This window comes from Lineus longissimus, chromosome 5 (assembly GCF_910592395.1).
Source record: "Lineus longissimus chromosome 5, tnLinLong1.2, whole genome shotgun sequence".
NCBI lineage: Eukaryota > Metazoa > Nemertea > Pilidiophora > Heteronemertea > Lineidae > Lineus > Lineus longissimus.
In genome coordinates this window covers 12,482,463-12,503,277 of record NC_088312.1, presented here as the reverse complement: position 1 = coordinate 12,503,277, position 20,815 = coordinate 12,482,463, and the positions used below count along the sequence as shown (strand labels likewise).

At 42.8% G+C, this 20,815-nt stretch overlaps 1 protein-coding gene across 1 annotated transcript; it reads right to left on the bottom strand.

The window, feature by feature from the left end:
- Positions 1–925: 925 nt before the first annotated feature.
- On the bottom strand, positions 926–19,897 carry LOC135488371 (uncharacterized). The gene is made up of 10 exons (XM_064772960.1): positions 19,778–19,897; positions 11,792–12,330; positions 11,114–11,219; positions 9,705–9,829; positions 9,049–9,182; positions 8,250–8,423; positions 6,956–7,132; positions 4,740–6,210; positions 3,830–4,014; positions 926–2,830 (listed from the first exon to the last, which is right to left on the bottom strand). Exons 2-10 carry the CDS (start codon positions 12,267–12,269, stop codon positions 1,859–1,861), a joined length of 3,822 nt encoding a protein of 1,273 aa, XP_064629030.1. The 5' UTR covers positions 12,270–12,330; positions 19,778–19,897; the 3' UTR covers positions 926–1,858.
- Positions 19,898–20,815: the final 918 nt, after the last annotated feature.

The following is a 20,815-nucleotide window of genomic DNA, read 5'->3' as shown; positions in this document are numbered from 1 at the left end:
GTAATTGAATTGAAACTTTCCAACTGTGTAAACACGTACCAGACATAAATTTCTGCATTGCCGTTTTGTAAGCAGATATGATAACTATCGATACCAAGTTTCAGCAAATTCGTATGCATCATAACTGCACTACGGCTTTTGTATTACTGCGTTCTATTTTCCTTGATCACCAGCAATTATGAACAGCGTACCCCTTTAAGCATTCCTTCTGTTGTCAACCCAGGTGCGTCCTCTCACAAACTGCGTTTACAATGAAATGTCTCCACCAGACTGTTGTGCATGAAGTACATGTATCGAGCAAGAAAACGGCCGAGCAGTCTGCCGAAGAGGCTTGTTGTCCGACCAGGTGGTCATCTCCTCTTGCAAACAGGGTCTACAAAATGACCCCACTAAACCCTTGCACTGGAATAATCATGTATCGAGCAAAAAACGGCCTAATTAGATCGTCTGGATGGCCCAGGGAAGGGGTGAGACAGAAGAGAATTTATTCTTCGAGGGTAAATTCCTCAGTTGCCTCTTTGTTGGGGGCAGTGACAAAGACGGCTGTTCTTCCAATGTCCTTCCTCGACCTTGTTTTTATTACGGTTAACAGCCTAAATATCTTTGTGGATTGTTTCCCTCTTGACGATGGTCGACAGTCGTCAAGGGCCACTTCCATTCCGTACGCAGTGGACCGGCTTCATTCCTCACCCTATCCAGATCCAATAAAGGTGACGCAATGGACTGCCCCGGGAGCAGTTGCAACTGTTGTGGAGAAGCTTCCAATAAAAATAATTAATGCCAAGTCAGTCTGTTGCATGGAAACACTGAGATATGAGGAACACCGGTCATGGGCATCTGCATGCCTTTTCATTTACACGCATGGTAATATGCTTACTTTCGTTGAGAGGTACTGACTATACACAAAAAGCATGATCGACTGGGAATTCTAATAGCTTTATTAAAGACCACAATATTACGCGTCACTACCTCCCTCTCCGAGATGCAGCGCAAGTGGAAACGCAGATTGGACGCACAACTATCATCATTGTTATAGTCGGCGCACTCTTCTTGTTTACTTGAGTACACCAGTATCAATCTGCAATAAGCATTTAAAAGTCAATGAGTTGGCAAGTCCTGCAAGTATGAAATGGATATTCTGTCTAATCAGCCTCCGCTTTACCTCAACGCTCTTGGTATTTCCCGGAAAGAACTGAGTCAGTGCGCTTCGAGTTGCAGTTCCCCGAAATCTCAGACGAGACCACAGCCACGAGGCAATTGGAGAAGCTGATAACCTTTCTAATTCAACCAGTTTTTATAAGCATGTATACCTGCTCCTACTGCGCTCCCACTTCAATGCAACTTCAGTGGGAGCCCATTTGAAAAACAGCCAAGACAGTTGATTGCCAGCCTCAATGCCGGACACCACTAGGCCGGGCGTTCTCACGCGGCGGTCGTTGCTATTAGAAAACTACGCTAAGCCCCGTCCGTGCTCTTTGTAATTTCATATTTGCTTCCGCAAGGTCAAAGCGATATTTTTTTACCTTGAAAAGTAGGTGAAAACCCAAAGCTCAGTGCAGTGCTATGTCGTACTTTGTTATTGAGCTACATGTGGGCTGATATCTTTATAAGACTATACAATTAGCATTACACCAGTCCGGCATGTGCTGGCCGGGGCGCGTTACGTGCGTGTGAACAATTTTGAGGGGTTTTGCCGAGTCTTCCCTTGTACATCAAATTTACTGCCATTTGGGGCAATTAAGTGCGAAAATGCAAGTGGATTATGTCAAAGAGGGTCAGAGGGAACTGACAAATCAGCGGGATGTTTACTCGGGATGTTTGTCAGAAGATACAAAGAACCACAATTTATAGTCCACATTTACGCATCACCCTGTTTATCCTGCATACTGCTTACATCTGCTAAGTACCCGCTACTAGAGGCCTCCGCATCCTTGACTGTGGCCTGCCCTGTGCCCTCATCAGGGTCCTCCGAGTAACTCACATATGGCATGGGAAGAGGTTTGGCGTCTGTTCCGCATGGCTCCGAGTCATCTATGGCGAGATGTGTCTCAGGAACCGCCAAGCGCCCCACCTCCAGATCTAGATTCATAGCTTCCTCTCCTCCATTTCCACTCTCTGCATCACTGTAACTGTCTGCCTCGCCACTCGAATCTTCTCCAAGTCGGCTGGATTCGTCGAAATTTTCATAAAATGGCGTCGAAGCAGTGCTGTAGGCATCGGATACCATTGACATCGCGTCTTCATCATATTCTTCCGGTTTCACTGGTGTTAACCGTTGAACATTTAACCTTTGCCGCCTCCTATTAGTGACGTCACTTCCGTTTGATGACGAATCTGAATCGTTTTCTTCGAAAACTTTTGCAAGTTTTGAATCCTGTGGTACAGTCACGTGACCTGGGTCAACACTCTCGCTGCCGTCTATCTTTCTTCTTTTTTCTTGGACAATACTTCCGCTGTCCTGCTTCCTTTTCGTAGCAGACGATTCGGATTTTTGCGCAGCTGCAGTTTGTACTGGTCCTTGACCTTGACTCCTTTGGAACCATCTGTACCAGATTCTATGCAACGGTTCAAACACCAGCATGACTCTCCACCAATAACGTCTGCCTCTGTCCCTCCAGGAAACATGAATGGGTCTCCCAAACGTTTCACTGGGTCCAAGCACTTCTCGATCTTTGAACTTCTTTTCATATGGCGTCGGTAAATCATCTGCTAGAGGGCGCCCGAGTGCCTCGGTGGTTTCCTGCCAAAATAAGCCAGTGACTCTTTTCTTCATCCGTTGGTACAGGTTGGGTGGAATTTCATCAATCGAACCCTTTATCTCCAACATGGTCTGAAATATGAACAATGCGTTGTTTAAAATCATACAAAAAAGCAATAAATTAAAGGCCGGGTCTATTTGGCAAGCCGCTCGCCAAACAGGCATCTTTTTTTGTTCTGTTTGGAGAGCCGCTTGCCAAACAGCACTAAAAAGCCACCCTGTTCGGCAAGTCGGGCTTGCCAAACAGGGCAAAAATACTACCCTCTTTGGCGAGCCGGAGAGGTTACAACATGTTGGCCAATCAGAGAGCAGTGACGTCATATTCGAATTTATATGCGCATATTTAACAATGGCCGACTTCCCGCTCTCGATTCAATTTCTGTTACTAAACTCGGGTTTTGATCAATAATCCATGAAGAAGCATGTACATGTACATGACTGTATGGATTTACAAAAAAAGTCATAAACGTGATTTAACTGATAAGCATGTTAAATGCATTAGTGTGCATTTCTAAAGGCGTTTCGGCTGTAACTCCGGTGTTGCTGACCGTGTTGCCACAAATGATAATGAGCTCCTGGATGGTTGAATATGCATGAGTTCGGCTCTCCATCCAAGGCAGAAAAAAGGCGCTGTTTGGTGAGCCTGGCTTGCCAAATAGTCACTTCCTAAATTAAAACAGTGTCCACAACTCCGTTAACATGTTAAGACTGAATAAGTGTCGTGGTTGGCAGACGCTTTGGAAACAACGCCACAAGTCCGCAAGTCTCAAGAAAACAATCTATGGTCACACGGCCAGTCCTGAGCATTCTCCCAATGTGAGGACCAAGAGCTAAATTTGCTGCGTACATGTAGCTCAAAGGTACGCTCGTAACTGGGCTCGTCGATCACTAAGCAACAGTTACCAATGCCACGAGGTCTTGAGAATGCAGCCTAAGGTGACAATTCCATCCTTGCAAGCCAGTTCCATTCCGGCCTCCCTGGCCTAGGTTCCCACAAAAGGAGGTCTCAACCTCGAAAAATTACCCAAACATAGGTCGATCTTGACTGGAATCATTTCGTCTACTACCTACCTCAAAAACCTTAGTGACTTTTTGAGCTTCTTCGCACTTTCCCCAGCTATACAAGTGCCTTCTATAGTCCCTCATCAGTTTCTCAAGTACGCGATAGTTTTCAGCTGTTCTGCCCATCTTAATGGCGTATTTAGCTGCTTCGTGGAAGCACTCCTCTGCTTTAAACATCTGCTCATCATACTTTTCTGAAGATAATGGGTTGTTGTTACTATTTTAGAATTTGGCGGCCATCTCGAATTTGAGGCAAAATCCAAGGTGATCCCCGTCCGAATGGGCTTGGCTGCATTGTTCGTAACCGTTCAAGACATTTAAACGTTTACCAGTAGAACTCCAAGTGAGAACCGCTTTTATAGAAATATTACATTTCCTAAATCAGCATTTCAGGCGCCTCAAATCCTGCATTAAAGGGACAATTTCAGCAAATGTTTTAGGTGGCCTGAGGGATAGTACCCCTGCCTGCCACCGCGCTTCGCAACATGTAACATCTCACCAATGCTGAATACTCGCTCGTTTTGCGAGGCGGTTTTAGAAATTGCTTGCGAATTGTCAGGACTGGTGGATCTATGGCTTTCATTCCGTTCTAGTGCACTGTTCATTGCAGTTAAAGATTTTTCAATGCCTCTGTTTTTTTCGAAGAAAATATCTTACTGCAAGCCATTTGTGTTTGAATAAGCAACATATCTCATGCCCAAGTTGTCTCTTTAACGGGACAGTTTGTAGATCTGAGAACCTAACAGAGATGAGAATATTTGCCAGTAAGACTTTTTGGATTTTGAGAACAAATAATAATTGACTGTCGAAACATATACACTGATGATAGATGAGATCGATTACTTTTCATAAGCGATATTGAGTAAGCTTATGCTTTCGTCACGCGTATACATGTTTGCCCCAGGTAGCGAATACTTGCCTATATCTCCTTTACCGAACGCTTCTTCCGCCATGTCACAATGAGCTGTCGCTAGAATCGAGTTACTCTTAATCTGAAGGAAGGTGTCCTTGAACAGGAACCTCTCGGCGATTTCGTGGGCATCTTTAGCTGATTCAAGCGCCTGCTCTATCTCGCCGAGTTCGCTGAGAAGGGTGCACCTATTCCGTAAGATCAAAGCATGATTCCAAGTCCCGGTCATATGCAACAAGTCGATCACCTCGATGCTTTTATCGTAATATTTAAGTGCCTTCTTGTAGTTTTCCAACTTCTCTGTCTTCAGATTTTCTCTCCTATCACCTGACATGATATTCATATCAATCTCGTCTGCTATTTTGTTGCCGATGGTATGATACTGGCTGCCAACATTCTGGTAGAACATGACGCTGTCAAAATGTATATCAGCGCTGTATCTCTTAGAAAGTTTCTCGAGGACGTCACAAGCCCTTCTATGGTACCTCAAGGCATCTTTTGGCTGATCGCCCTTGCTGTGGTATGCACTCCCGGCCAAATTCAACGCACGCCCCAATGCTAGATCATAGCCGAGAAACTCTTTGAATGTCTTAACGCAGTTTCTAGAAACTACTATGGCATCATCTGGCTCGTTTTGTTTGAAATGGTATCTTGCTTGAACGTAGAAATAGTGACCTCGAACCAAAGCACGACCCTCATCCTCGCGCTCGCTCTTCTGTGGAAAGTTGACCTGATCGCCTAGCACCATTTTTATTTCTTCGAGAACTTTCTTGACCACTTCAGCATCATAGGAAGCGCCGTCAAAGAATGTATCTGCATACCAAGAATACATCCCAACAAATGAGACCATGTCCCCTTTTTGTTTTGCTAACTGTGCTTTTTTGAAGTAATATGTTGCACGTTTCTTCGGTTTCAGGAACCATTCCATCACAACGTGCGAGTGATACTGCTCCCTAAAGTTCTTTCGGTCAGTAAAGGAAGGCAAAACTCTCTCGTCATTTATCGTCTGATTGATACATTCTTTGAGCTGACCTCTATATTCTGAAAGCGTCATTGATGCGGTTAGAGAATCATGCACTACTTGGCGGCCAAGTCGACAAATCATATCCCTGTAGTACTCTTGTTTTTTTTCGTCAGCTTCCAATCTAATGGCGGTATATTTCCCACCTGGAACACAAATATCATCCGTAAACTGCTGTGTGAGAGTGTGGAGGGAAAGTCGAATGTTCGTATGCTTAATAAAATCATAGATGCTAATCTTTCCCGACATCTGTGAGTCACGGATGTCATAGACCTCCAATAGGTGCCGCTTGATGAGGACATCCAGCGCCGCGCTCATCGCTAATATCGATGCTCCTGACTCTGTAACTTTCATGGCGGCCTTTACATCAAAAGGTGAATCGAAGGCAGAGAGCTGGATGAGCAGTTTACGGGAATTTTCAGCCATGCTATCGAAGATGAAACGGAAGACCCGTGTCATCTGAAAAAGAGCAACCAAAAATTACTTACAATTGTATTCCAACCATTTACAGGTTAAAACTCGGAACCGCTGCCAACTTTGGGTTATTTTTTTACGAAGAGGGTATTCTTAGAGTACTTTAACAACACGGGGCAATTTGAGAGATTAAACTGATGAAAAGGGGGTTATGATTAGTAATAGGGAAGGGTTAGGATTAGAGTTAGTGTTAGGAGAAGGAAGGCTAATGGTTATTGTTAAGGAAGCTAATGGTTATTGTTAGGATTGATATAAGGCTCACTCGTTAAAATGCCTGCCGTAGAAGAATAGCAAGTAACTCATGTAAATGCATTAGCATCCGGACTGTCATGCGTTTGCGTCACCACTATCCAGCTCAACAAACCCATGACGGATTCCATCGATTTTCCTATTTTCTCGGTACGCTCTCAGCGCGTGCCCCAATCATAGCGCTGATATGAAAACTTAAAGAGGGCAAAGGTCAACGCCCATCGCACTTTGTCCAACCTCGTCGCCTGTTTTGTCATCGTTCCAACTAATGCAATTGTTCGTGTATTTTTAGAATCCGTTTAATGGGCACAGTGTTGTAGGCAGAAATTCGTTCTCCTGGGATAGCCAAGACAAGAAATGAATTTAACTCCAGATACTTTTCATCCACCTAGGTTTGGTTGAGTGATTTAGCGATCTCAAAATATTGCGGGTCAAGATGATGCATTAGAGGCTGCCGTAAAAATCGCAACAGCAAGTTTACCTTCTTCTCAGCTCCTCGGTCAAACTTCAGTGAGTCCTCCGTTATGTTTTCAAGAACCTTTTCCACAGGTCCCTTGATTGTCCGGAGGTAGTTGGCGACCAGCTGGACCCCAAGGGCGTTACAGCCACAGGCGTTAGCTATCTTTCCGAATTGCTTTGTCGTCATCTCCTTACTCGCCTGAAATACAAATGAAAGATACATGTAAGCTATTACTTATACCAAACATATATCAGGGAGCCTTATTTATGTTTGCTTATACTGACTGCTTCTTTTTTTCATCTGAATCATTCACATTTTGAATTGTTATCCTTGTGCAAACATAACAGGTCAGGGCCGTTTATTGGGCGGGGATGAGGGTGGACACGGGCATGCCAGGGTGGACGTGTCTCCAAAAGAAACTCTCAAGCTAACCCTATAGTTTCTTTTGGCCTTTCTTTTAAGACCTTTTAGGTATTCAAAATAAGCATACAACTTGCACGTTCGTCATGGCTAGAAAACATTGCTGACAGTAAGTGACAACTAGAATAATACAGGGTGTAATGCCTAAAACATCCAAAAACAATTCTGATTTCACAAAAGTTGCGATTGGTATATAATGCAGGGCAGGGTCATGTATTAATCCGCAAGGCAGTTCCGAACCATAGTTCCTAAAAAAACGAGTGTGTCCTGTTTGAAGGCCACCTGTCAGGCCAAGTTTGACCAAGTGGAGTGCTATTTGCATTTTTCTAGATCTGGAGAGCATATGTATTGTACCTCTGAGAGGGCCCCTATTCCCCTGGCGGTACGGTGCTGCCGCCTGTCTGTAGTATGAATCACTAGTTTGAAGTATGTTAAAAAGGCTGGACAAAATATAGCACATGCTATACATGCTTGACATTTAGTGAGTTAGTTTCTTTCTGCTAACTACCAAGTTTACGAGGCCTGGGGCGCAGTGTCACCCCTGAAATGACACAGCATACTGGAATATGATCCAGGCAAATATTGATAGATTTTTTATATTCGTGGTCTCAGTGTCCAGTTTAGAATTGTGTAGATTTCTCCTATGGGAGGCCAAAATTGCGACAATTCCTTGACTTTATGGAATGTCCCATATCTCAACTCCGAAGTCTGTAATATTTTTAAAACCTTAATCAATAATAGCTCATTATATGATGTCTGAGGAATTCAATACTGATTGATAAATTTAAATTGTAATGTTTAGCCTTAAAACTATGTGTACTGAATTCACACACAATGCACAAGGTTTTTATGACAATACCCTGGCCGCGCGCCTCATATACACGTAAACACTAACCTCAGGAGCTACTCTCTTTATCAGCATCTGACATTCAATATGGCTGAAGTTTGCCAGGCGATAGATCTCCAAGGAACGCCTCAATGTTTTGATATGTTCGTAGACGGTGGGTGGGTAGCGCTGGTGGATGTCGTCAGCCCAGATGTCCAGTTGTGAAGTCAAAATGAGCTTGACCTATTCAAAAGATGGGCTCGGTAAGAAAGTTGTAAACTGTACTGATAAGTTATTGCAAATGCGTTCTAGTTCCAGCTCGTGGTTTTTGTCTTACCGTAGAGGAGTCTATACAACACCACTGTGTTGTCTGTATCCTGTTTCAAAAACAGTGGCACGTTTCTTAACCGCTAGAGCTAGAACTTGAAACTTTGTACACAGGACCCCCAGGTCAGGTGACCCCTGACAATGAATTTCGGTCCGATCTAATTCTTGACTTTGCCACCAGGGGGCCAGAAGTGGAAACCTAAAAAGTGTGAAATCTCTCCTTTGAATGACTCGTGTTCGATAAAAAATTTATGGCAAGTTCTCCTAGCAAGGGTACATCACACATCGTAATATAATATCCGAAATTTTCAAATTTCGGCATTGTGCGAGTTTGAGACCCGTGCTGATTTCGGTGGGACATGACATCCGTGCTGGAGTTGCAGAATTTGCTTCCAAATGAGAGCATGCTCACATAAAGGTCTCGGGTACTGTCAAGAGTGTAAAAGCATCCTTTCCCCATGCTGCAATGGCAACTTGCTGCATTTCAGTTTGAATCACATTCTTATTTTGGGTGAAAACCGACGGAGTTTCTGTCACTTACCCTGCTGTTTGGAATATTGATGATGTCAACGAGAACATTGATCATCTCCTCACAGGTCGAGTTGGCCTCGAAATCCTTATCTTGTCCCTTTGGTTCTAGCAGTTGTTCCACGCCATCAAAAAAAATTAGCAGATCTGAAAAAAGCTCGATGTCAGTGTGCATCTCCACATAAATGTTTTACGAAGCGTATCTCGCACAAGGCCTTTGGTATTTTACGTCACGATGCTCACAAAAAAATGAACTTGTGCATGATAGACATAAAACGATCATGCGGAAATAGGCCTCAACTGAATTTCTTGAGCTGACATGGAAATGTAATGCCTGGGTTTACCATCATTCCTTGTATTGGTCACTTAGGGCTTAACTGAAGGAAATAACGCAAGTGAGATCCAGTCGTGGCACAAGTCTTTATTTAGACCAGCTGAAAGTGGTGGAAATAACTAAATTGGTAATTACTTCTGATGCAGCTCATTCGCTGCATAATCAACTACCTGAGGGGAACTCGAAACTACTAACATTTATCGATGGAAGCTTATTCCCGCCTTAGGTTTCAACCGGGCCGTTCAAAACTCCCCATTTTTATAGGTTTTCTTTAAGTAAGCGCCAGCGTTAGTGACGAAACTGGTTTGAACAACCAGGCCATTGGGTTTACCTACCATTTGTATCATAGTTCTTAAGTCGATCCATGACCTGTGACCAATTGACCCCTTCGCCACCAATCGTCTTCATCCCCAATTTCCGCTTCAGTTTGTAGAAGAGCTCGTCTACTGTTTTGATACCTCTGAAACGCAACATATCGTTTCGAAACAAAGTCACCGTTGATTCCCATTAGAGGCGTACCTCAAAGAAGGGAAAACCGTGGCCAAATTGTCACTACGCAGTGTTCGTCGGCTGTTCGAGCAATCATTAATATGAGGTTTTATGATAACTTTTCTCGACGCTCAAAGCACTGATTGAAAGCTGCATTTGAGAACTATGTAGGAAAGTTGTTGTGTCATTGCATTGACTTTCCTATAGCTCGTCCCAAGTCACGAGTGACGCGAAAGTTGCGAAGTACAAAATCATTGGAAAGGCAATTAACTTTTAAAAGTAACTAAGTGTGTGGATTCGGACAGTATCAGCAAGACTCTGTCCCCTATGGTTACCAAAGCACCAGCAGAGACGACAGCAAAGAAACTGATAGCACCGGCAGATTCAAACACGGATAATTCATGTTATATGGCACTCGACGTGGATTTGCTGATTGGTATTTCATAGGTATTTCTTGATGATAGCTTAAACACATCTGTTAATAGGTTTATATTGATGAAGCTGTCCTGAATAAGTAGATTAGCTCTATGCCAAATAACGGCACAATTCGTGCTTATTTTCACCATATAATTGCCTAAGTTGTCGAGATTATTGCACGGGCTGTTTTGTGCAGCTTGTACAGCAGAATACCGGTAGGAAGATGTGATAACAAGCGCTTGGCTCAAAATGTTCTATAAAGTGACTTAAAATGTAAAAAGATACGGTAGATTGTCCGCTATGGTTATGTCTGTACGCTATGGTTACACCATACACAGCGGACAGTCATGACAGTGTCCACATGTAACCATAGCGGACAGTCTGCCTCCTATAAACTGCATTTTAAGTCACGTTATGAAACACTTTGAGCTAAGTGCTTGTTATCACTTCTTTCTATTCTGCTGTACATACTATCCAAGGTAGCACGTGCTATGATAATCACAACTTAGGCAGACATGGTAGACATAAGCGCAATTTGTACCCTTAATTGGGCGTGGGGCTGCAAAAACACTGGTTTCACTGCTAATTCAGGACAGCTTCATCAATATAGACATATTAACATATGTGTTCGAGCTATCATATGGAAATAGCAACCAGCAAATCCACGTCGCGTGCCATACAACAGGAAATATTCGCGGTTGAATCTGCATGTGATTTCAATTTTGTTTGCTGTCATCTGCTAGCCGCTTTGGTAACAATAGTGGACAGTGATTTGCTGGCACTGTCCGAATCGCCACACTGTTGAGTAATGGAATAAAAAAATCGATAAAATACGCACTTGAGATCTATGAAGCATCTGTCAAACACCTTATTCAGGCCCTTCTTAGCAGCTTCACTGGCCAGGGTTGTCTTTCCACAGCCGTACATCCCGCAGATGAACACGCCTGGAATGAAGACATTTCAATCATGGTTTAAGCGAAAGGCTGTGTCAAATCAATCAATCAATCAATTAATCAATCAATCAATCAGTAAATTTGTATAGCGCCCAAATAATAAGAATTACTCTAAGACTCCTAGGTGCATTGAAAAGACGGTTTGAAAAGGTGTGTACGAAGTTTCTTAAAGGCGAGCAAACTCTCTGCTATCCTTAAGTTTGGGGGAAGATTGTTCCAGAAATCTGGAGCTGATTTATAGAAAGACCGGTCCCCAATTGCCTTACACCTTGTGCGCGGCACTGCCAAGTTAGGGTTGCTCTCAGACCTCAGTGAGAAGGACGATCCTAGTCGTAGTTCGTCGAACTACTCTAACTTTTGGCGGTAAAGAATGTCGACGGCACTGGCAAAAAGGCAGAAGCCGAGTTTTTGTCTTCGGATGACAAACTCAATTTCGATTTGGGAGACAATGATGCAGGTCTGTAAGTTGTGTCCATGGCCATTATCTACTGCATATCCAGCCTGCTTACAATTATAGTCGAAGAAGAGGTTCACGGGATCACGGCATTGAGAATTTTCCTTACCTGATATCATATCTGTTTCCCTCCTCAGCATCTCCCTCACTTTCCTCAGTGCCTCCTCCCTCCCCACGAATTCTCCCTCGTCCAGATGACCTTCCCTCCTCGCTTTATTCCGCGCAAGCTTCCAATCCCCTCGAATGCGCTTAAGGTGATGCTTCAGACAAACAGAATCGCCGTCCAGCGTCAAATTCATCTTGACCTTTTTTGTCCAGTCTAATAGAAATTCGAAAATGCCATCTTTTGAGTGTCGCTCTTCCAAGTAGTCCATCAGGTTCCGTTTCTGCTGCCAGAAGAGTGTTGCCACGTTGCTGGTGTTGGCACTTTTCTTGAGGACCGAGTCTTCTATATCAGACATCTTGAGATCATCTTTTAAAAAGTTAAGGAATGCGTCGAGGTGTGGTTTGTGGATTTGCTGAATCAGTATGGTCCTCATGTTGGTCCATATTGTTTCGTGCTCGACCCCGGCCTGGGAGGGAGCCATTTTAGTGATTATCACAGCTTTGCCACAAATAGCTTGTTTTATTTCTTCTCATTCCACAGATCTGAAACAGTATGGTAAAATCATGATCAGATCAATAATAACAAATGGTGATACGCACGATATGCATACATGTAGATGTCAAAGCAATATTTCCCAATATCCATTTGTCTCCATTAGTGATTGAGGTAGGTTTCAACGCGTTTCAGTTTTAATTTGTTATCAAATTAAACTAATAAGAAGTGTGACCAGAGATGGCTACATGTGGCTAGATGTGTTTGATAGATTGATCTGATCATCATGAAGTGCACCCATAACTATAGGCCTAACCCTGCCTAACAAGCCAGGCGATGGATAATTCATTAGCCTTGGAGTTGCGGTTGGTACATGTCCCAATCACCGAAGTTGACAGCAGTCGTCGGTGGTGGCGTTGTCCCTATCACTGTGAAACTAGGGTACCAGAAGGGGTGCTTCGGGCGTACGGCACCTTTTGGCGCACCCTTTTCTGTGTTTGGGTGCTATTTTAGAATAACATCGAGTAACCAAGGATACATTGAATTCTGGACGCAAGGACCCAACGCGCCGCGTAGCGGCAAAATAGCGAAGCTGGCGAAACATTTAAAACGGGTCACCGTGGCCTTATCATGGACTTATAGCGCGATTGTGGGGTTGTAACTATTTTGTGACGAGGAAGAAAAGTACGTGACCTAACGCTGACCTATTTATGTAAAGTGATAATTAGAAGGTATATAGTTCAGGAAGTGTTAATAAATAATCATTCCATATCGTCTTTTGAGAGCATTTTTAATTGTAAAAAATATATGCCTACGTCACGAGTCTCTGCAATGGTCATTTTTACGCGCAGAAGGACCTTCTCGCGCAGCCAGAAGTTCTTTACTCATTAGTCTGGCGCATGTACGAGACGTTTTCCAGCACGATGTAAGCAACACCGCGCAAGATTACCTCGAGCAGGGGCTAGTAATCACTCACACAACGTAGTGAGTGTAATGGTTACGAATACACTGTATGTAAAGTGTAAACAAAATGCATATATCCATCATGTCCATCGAATCTGAAAAAAATTGTGCAGACCCATGACAATTCTGGTTCCGGTATAGTTTTGTCGCATTCCATGTGGGCCGCGCATTGGCCGATCCTGCATGCATGACGCACCGCACCCACAGTTACGACGTCGGACGTGAATCCCATTTGTTTGGCAATGTTTGCCTGTGTTTGATAGTGTGGACGGGTCCCCAAACATTCGCCAACATGATGTTGGCTCATGTTGGCCAACGATTGTTGGGGAATGTTTGCTAGTGTAGACCAGGCTATATAGTTACTCTGCCAAACTCGAAAAATATTCTGCGCGAAAATCTCTTGTTTTTTACCACACTCAGACAAATGGCTAATATGTTAAGAGCAATCTCTAGTGAACTCACACAACTCTTTGACATGGGGGAGCCCCCCAAACCCCCGTCCTTCTGACATATATAGCCAGTACATTGGGGGATGAGTCCCCCAAACCCCCTCCCCCGTTCTCTGAAAGTGACAGGTTTTAGTCAGTACATTGTGGGGAAGACCCCCCCCCCCCAACCTCCCCCCATTTGACTCTAAAAATAGAATTCCTTTGAGACGCTGAACAATAAGGCCCCATAAAGAAATAGTCCCCGCCCCGGAAGCTGTCTCATATCTGCTGGAAGAAGCAGCTATTTGTGGTGAAATAATAATTGAATGCATGTCATGACACCCAGGAGCTTTTTCTCATTTCTGAAACAGTTGCATGGTTGGAATGAATTTCCAAATCAGTCCGTCAAATCTCTATGCAATGAAAATTGAAATGTCACAACTGTCTCCACCGACGTTGTCCTGTATGTCCTAGCAGACGATTTTTAAATAAATGATGTGATTGATATACTTGTAGATTGGACTGAATTATTTCTTCAATGATATAAAAATTGAAAACCCTCTGACATGCCTGAGTACAAAAATGCAGAGGCAAGACACACCATGCATGTCATGACACCCAGGAGCTTTTTCTCATTTCTGAAACAGTTGCATGGTTGGAATGAATTTCCAAATCAGTCCGTCAAATCTCTATCCAAATGGAACATTATGACCACTCTATATTTGTGCAGTAGTGTTAAAACTGACTTTTTTGAAGTAAAGTACGTAAATCGAGAAGAAGAGGACGTTTACTTCGTCTGCAATGAAATGTCACAACTGTCTCCGCCGACTTTGTTGTCCTGTATGTTCTAGCAGACGATTTTTAGATACATGATGTCCCACACCCGCACTTCAGGACAGTGGCGCCGGTGTAAATAAATCTACTTGCGTGAATGGTCAATGGCTCATGACGTCATGAAATAATTGCGTCACGAGGAAGGAAACAATGGGAATCATGGTAACTGTGGTTGCGGTGCGTCGTGAAAGCAGGATCGGCAAGCGCGGCCCGTATGGAATGCGACAAACTGTACCGGAACCAGAATTGTCATGGGTCTGCAAAAAAATTTTCAGATTCGATGGACATGATGGATATATGAATTTTGTTTACACTTTATACACATACGTAACCATTACACTAACTACGTTGTGTGAGTTATTAAGCAGACGTTGCCTCTTCATCCGTAGCAACAGGTTGAGACAAAATTGATGTCATGATGATTTGATTTCAAAATCATTCGAAACAGTGCCTTGGTATTTTTCCATCCTTGGACGTTTACTCCTGTTTTGATAAACACATCCATTAAGATCGTTCTTAAATCTTTATTATTTCGTTCATTTGAAACATCCAGTAGAATGGTTTGTCTTCCTCGGGATCGAGCAAGAGGTCATTCCTATGGCCGAAATATCAAGTCGAGGAGGAAAGACTGTATTATTTCCCGCGGAGAAAGGAAATAATGTCGAACCATAAACGATGAATACGTGTTGTGATTAAACTCTTTGAAATACGCGACTTGTATTAAAGTTTATGGTTTCTGAATATGAACGCTATGAGGCGCCAAACGTTCCAAAATTATTTAGCTTTTTTAGGTGTCGAAAAAAATGTTATATAGCTAAATATTCAACATATCCGATTTCGAAACGATTGATATATAAATCCTTTGCAGTAGTCGTTATATATCTGTCTTTTTAGCTAAATTCAGCTTTATTTTCTGAATCAAAACTTTAAATCCTAAATACAGAAAACTGTGAACATTCCCTGGATTTAGAAACGAGATTTAGATTTAGATTTCCGATTTAGCTAAATGCCGGTTTTTGTACATATATACGTCGTTTTTATGATATTTTATCATAAATCGTATATCAGGCGTTATGAGGCGCGCCAAACGTTCCATAATTATTTAGCTTTTTTAGGTGTCGAAAAACATGTTATATAGCTAAATATTCAAAGATATAGATAAATACATATTTCTGAAATGTGCATTTATCTATATCTTTGAATATATAGCTATATAACATGTTTTTCGACACCTAAAAAAGCTAAATAATTTTGGAACGTTTGGCGCCTCATAGTTTTCTGTATTTAGGATTTAAAGTTTCGATTTAGAAAATAAAGCTGAATTTAGCTAAAAAGACAGATATGTAACGACTACTGCAAAGGATTTTATATATCCATCGTTTCGAAATCGGATATGTTGAATATTTAGCTATATAACATGTTTTTCGACACCTTAAAATGCTAAATAATTTTGGAACGTTTGGCATATTTAGCAGTTAGCTAAATACAGAGTTTTTTCAACACCTGCTTCTCTAAATCCTAAATATACAAAATAAGTCGCACCATTCTCGTATTTAGATTTAGGTTCTCATATTTAGATATATCTTGAGTTTTCTGTGTACAAAATGCATAAATCCTATATAGAAAGTTAAACTGATAATTCAAGATTTATGATCAAAAGTAACAATTTATAAATGCACATTTCAGAAATATGTATTTATCTATATCTTTGAATATTTAGCTATATAACATGTTTTTCGACACCTAAAAAAGCTAAATAATTTTGGAACGTTTGGCGCCTCATAGAACGCGGTGATGATTTATTCAAATTGCTACATGAAGATAATTTAATGTCGGCATATATAGGCTATATATGAATACCATGCTTTGTATGTGTGATGTCAAATGTGTCAAGAGAATGAAACGATGAGAATTAATGTTTATCACACGACTATAACAAAACTTAGAGGAGTGTTGTCTGAGGATTTGAATTTGCATTCCTATAAAACAGCAATCAAAAGGTCAGACTCTGCACAATAAGTCACATCGAGGTATGTCTATTGAGGCGATGCATGATCGTACAAGTTTGAACCGAAGTAAAAGAAATTTTTCTGTTCTATAGTACTCTATCGACTCACCGTTCTAGTCATACCGTTTTTGAATATGCACGCCACGATATTATGCGCATTGTCGTTTATGCCATTCAAAATTGTTTAAGTGAATCGAAGATGGACAATGGGTTGGCGATACCAGTTTGTCTAATGGTTGTACCATTCGCCTTTGCATCAATATCTGTAAGGGTTCAAGATAGGCCGATACGGGTTTTATTTTAGTGCGATTTATTTTATTGGAGATCGTCAATAGACCTAACAAAACCACACCACAGGTCTAACCGCTAATTAGAAGTTAGGTCACAAGTGATCAGTTGATTCGCAATGCCAACCACTGTTCATCAACTTACCACAACCTCGCCACAGGCAGCGAAAAGTTTACGCCAATCAGTGTGAAGGGACCTTGGCCTGATCAATGCATATCATACTGGGGGCGGTCAAGTTAATGAACTGTCCAATGTAATCAATGCACGCCAACTGGTTCTTAAAGCCCCCGGTTGCGGAGGGGGGACCCTGGTTATTTTCTTTCGGTGTATGTCTACACTAGACTACAAGCGCAAACACCCTACACTTTCAATATCTCATATAGCTATTGAACAGGTTGTCTTTTACTTCGCTTTGCTGGCAACTGTCCAATTTGGCAAACTAGCCCACAGTTAACTTAGTATCGTATCTAAATTACCCCGAAATCCCTTTGCGAAGTATATAACCATTCATCGACTAAGTACCGGTAGATAGAGATTGTTCGTATAGTTGACGCCATGAATTCTTTTATGAATTATTGACAGACGTGAAGCATAATAGCTATTGAATACCTCTTTGTATAACGCACGTCCCTTTGGTTTTCTGTCTTGTTAAAATAGGTCTCTGTCATCAGTGTTCGGTTTGTTGTGCGGATATGTATTTACTATGAACTCAATGCATGCCAACTGGTTTCTAACTGGGAATGTCCCCGTTTACGGAAGGGGGGGGGGGGGGGGACTGGTTATGCTTTTAGTGTATGAAGGCCACAAACGAAAACACCCTACGCTTGCAATAGCCTATACATATATGAACAGTTTGTCTTTACTTTGACGACTACCATTAACTTGGATTAGTTAACTTCCTACGTCAAACACTGCAGCAGCAATCTATTTGAGTCTTAAAGGGACAATATAGGCAGCAGCTAGGCAGGCAAGATAAAGTTACACACAGTCGCCAATAGGCCAATAGTCTCTCATATCTCACAGTACGTCGAAATGATTCACCTTTGTACGAGGAATATATTTAGTGGTGAATCTGACATGACGGCCCTCACTGTGTATATTAGTCACCTGAGATGGCCAAATTAGCCCCTCTGCTCCTGCCTATAGTCCCCCTTTAATGACAAGATGCATTTAATTTAAGAAACATACACAAATAGGCCTATCTAGGCTAGCAGGTGGAAAATTCAATGATTATTTCACCACAAAGAGCTGCTTCTGTCAGCAGATATGAGACAGCTACCGGGGCGGGCGGGGACTATTTCTTTGTGGGGCCTTGTGGTTCAGCGTCTCCAAGGAATTCTATTTTTAGAGTCCAATGGGGAGGGGGGGCTTCCCCCAATGTACTGGCTAAATATGTCAGAAGGACGGGGGTTTGGGGGTGCTCCCCCATGTCAAACAGTTGTGTGAGTTCACTAGAGCTTGCTCTTAACATATTACATTATGCTAATGAGCATACCTTTCTCCTTGAGTTTATCCAGAATGGTCCATATCGCGCGAAGCTCGGGACGGCATGGCTCTAATAAACTATGGGCCGTGAAAACCGCAAAAAACCTGTACATGTTATTGTAAGCGGTCGTTGCTCGCGCAAACTTGTCTTGCATGTTTTTGTGAAAGAGGACGTCGAAGAACGCGGTCGGATATCAAAACAGACGTAGGGTGGCGCTCGCGCAAACTTCCCTCACATGTTTTTGTGAAAGAGGACGTCGAAGAACGCGGTCGTATATCAAAACAGACGTTGGGTGGCGCTCGCGCAAACTTCCCTCACATGTTTTTGTGAAAGAGGACGTCGAAGAACGCGGTCGTATATCAAAACAGACGTTGGGTGGCGCTCGCGCAAACTTCCCTCACATGTTTTTGTGAAAGAGGACGTCGAAGAACGCGGTCGTATAAAAAACCAGACGTTGGGTGGCGCTCGAGATGGCTCATCCTATTTAGCGTCCAGTGGCGACCAGTGGCGTCCAACGCGAAATAATAGGGTGTATATGGTTAAAAATGTTTTCAAGCTCCTAAAACACTTTCAATAAACAAGATTTAGAAGTTTGGTGGAGTTTGCAAACCTAGTTTTTGAATAATTATCACCAGAAAACGATCTTAGTATGCGTCCAGCAAAAGTACTGGCGCCATGTTTGTTTTAGCTGCCGTTCCTTGGGTTTATAGAAAAAGCGGTTTTCACGGCCCATAATAAACATCCGAGTACCTCAACAATAACAAAATTACTTCTTTTTCAATGCTTTCAGCATTCGCCACTTATTCTGGTCACATTTTCACATTACTAGCATGAAAGACCTAATACTGAAACCACATGTCTGTTGACTGTGCATTAAGAGAGACTAGGCACGCCTACAGTCAACAGACACCCCTATAGCTCTTCACACTCAGAAACCACACACGCCCACCCCTTCCTGCTTCCTTAATACTTCTGAGTGTCGTACGTAAGCATGATTAACGTGTATTATCAATTTCTATGGCACCCCTTTCAGAGGCGGGTTCAGATGATGCGCCTGGTGTGACAGAATGGTTACTTGTCGCACCAAGACCAGTAGCACCCTCTGAAAGGGGTGCCATGGTAATTCACCAAGAGAATAAACCTGAAACATAGTACCTGCGAGGGGACACCGAGGAAAACGTGTCAGAATATGTTTCTTAGCGACACAATAACAGGTGATTTTACTGTGTATGCCCCCTTGGTCTGTCATGTGTATGGATACGTGGGATGTACATAGAAATAGAAACACTGGGAACGTACCGGCATGGATACGGAATTGTTATCAGGGAGTGGATGCACCGAATACAGAACGAACGGGGACTGCATTTGGGGTGGGGGAGGGCGGGTATGCATATATTGAGACCCAAGGGTGACAACAGTTCGATGGTATTTGTGTGAGGCTAGGAGGTCTACTGGAATTGGATTTGGCCAAAGCTTAAAACAATGCTTACCAGTGATGATGTGGGCCTGGTTCGTGAGTAAAACCTAAGTGCATAACGGTTATATGCTGGTCTGCACATGAGGTTTTCATAGCACGCCGATAAAGCGAAAGCAGTGTTGTTGTGAATAGACTGTCGAACAATAATGGAGACCTATTGACCTAGATCACGATTTGTATGAGTAAGTATCCAAGGTGTCAAGACCTCACGCGCACGTTCCGTTGGTATCAAGATATGGGAATGAAAAACTCCCACTCCGAGCTCGTGACGATGCTGCCTTGGAGCACGAGGCACTGGGCACCCCAGACCGCGGGGGGAGGTCTGTAGATTCCCCTTACTAAAAATCCCAAACCTACAGACCTACCCCAGCGCGTGAAAGCGATCCTCCACTACGGACGTGACTGAAACAAGTGCTTGTATCTCCACCTAGGAGTGCATTAATTTTGTTACCACCCGTACCTGCCGCTGAGATACAAGAAACCAAGAACTAAGAAGCTAAGGTGAAACCGTACCTTTATTAACTATTGAAATATTTGGTGCATACCTTTATATTACATGTTACCATTACAGCTATAAATCTCCTGCATACCACCATTCTACACCCCCTTCACGACCACCGTTAAAAGAATACGCATTTCGTAAAAGTTCGAAATTGTCCCTGAATTCGGCAATTCTCGATCGCTGAAGTACGTACTAACTCAGGCTTTCAGTGATACCACTGTGTCCGCTGATCTACGGACGACAATATTACTACGTTTCAACAAATTCTTACGTATAATGACGACATTGCGTCCAGACCGCAATTGTTTCGAAATAGCGTAAGTCTTTAAAGGAGGAAATATTACACCTGCTATAAATCATAATGAAGCCGCCAATCACCATAGTTACAGATTACATTTAGGCAAATTAGACTCATCAAAATACTGTTCTTCAATATTGGACCACGCGAGATGGGATGACGGAGTGGCTAGCGCCCTTGAAGCTACCGCAGCCTGCCCAAGTTTATCCTCCCGGGAATAATGGTTTGCACTAGACGCCGACGCCCATCCA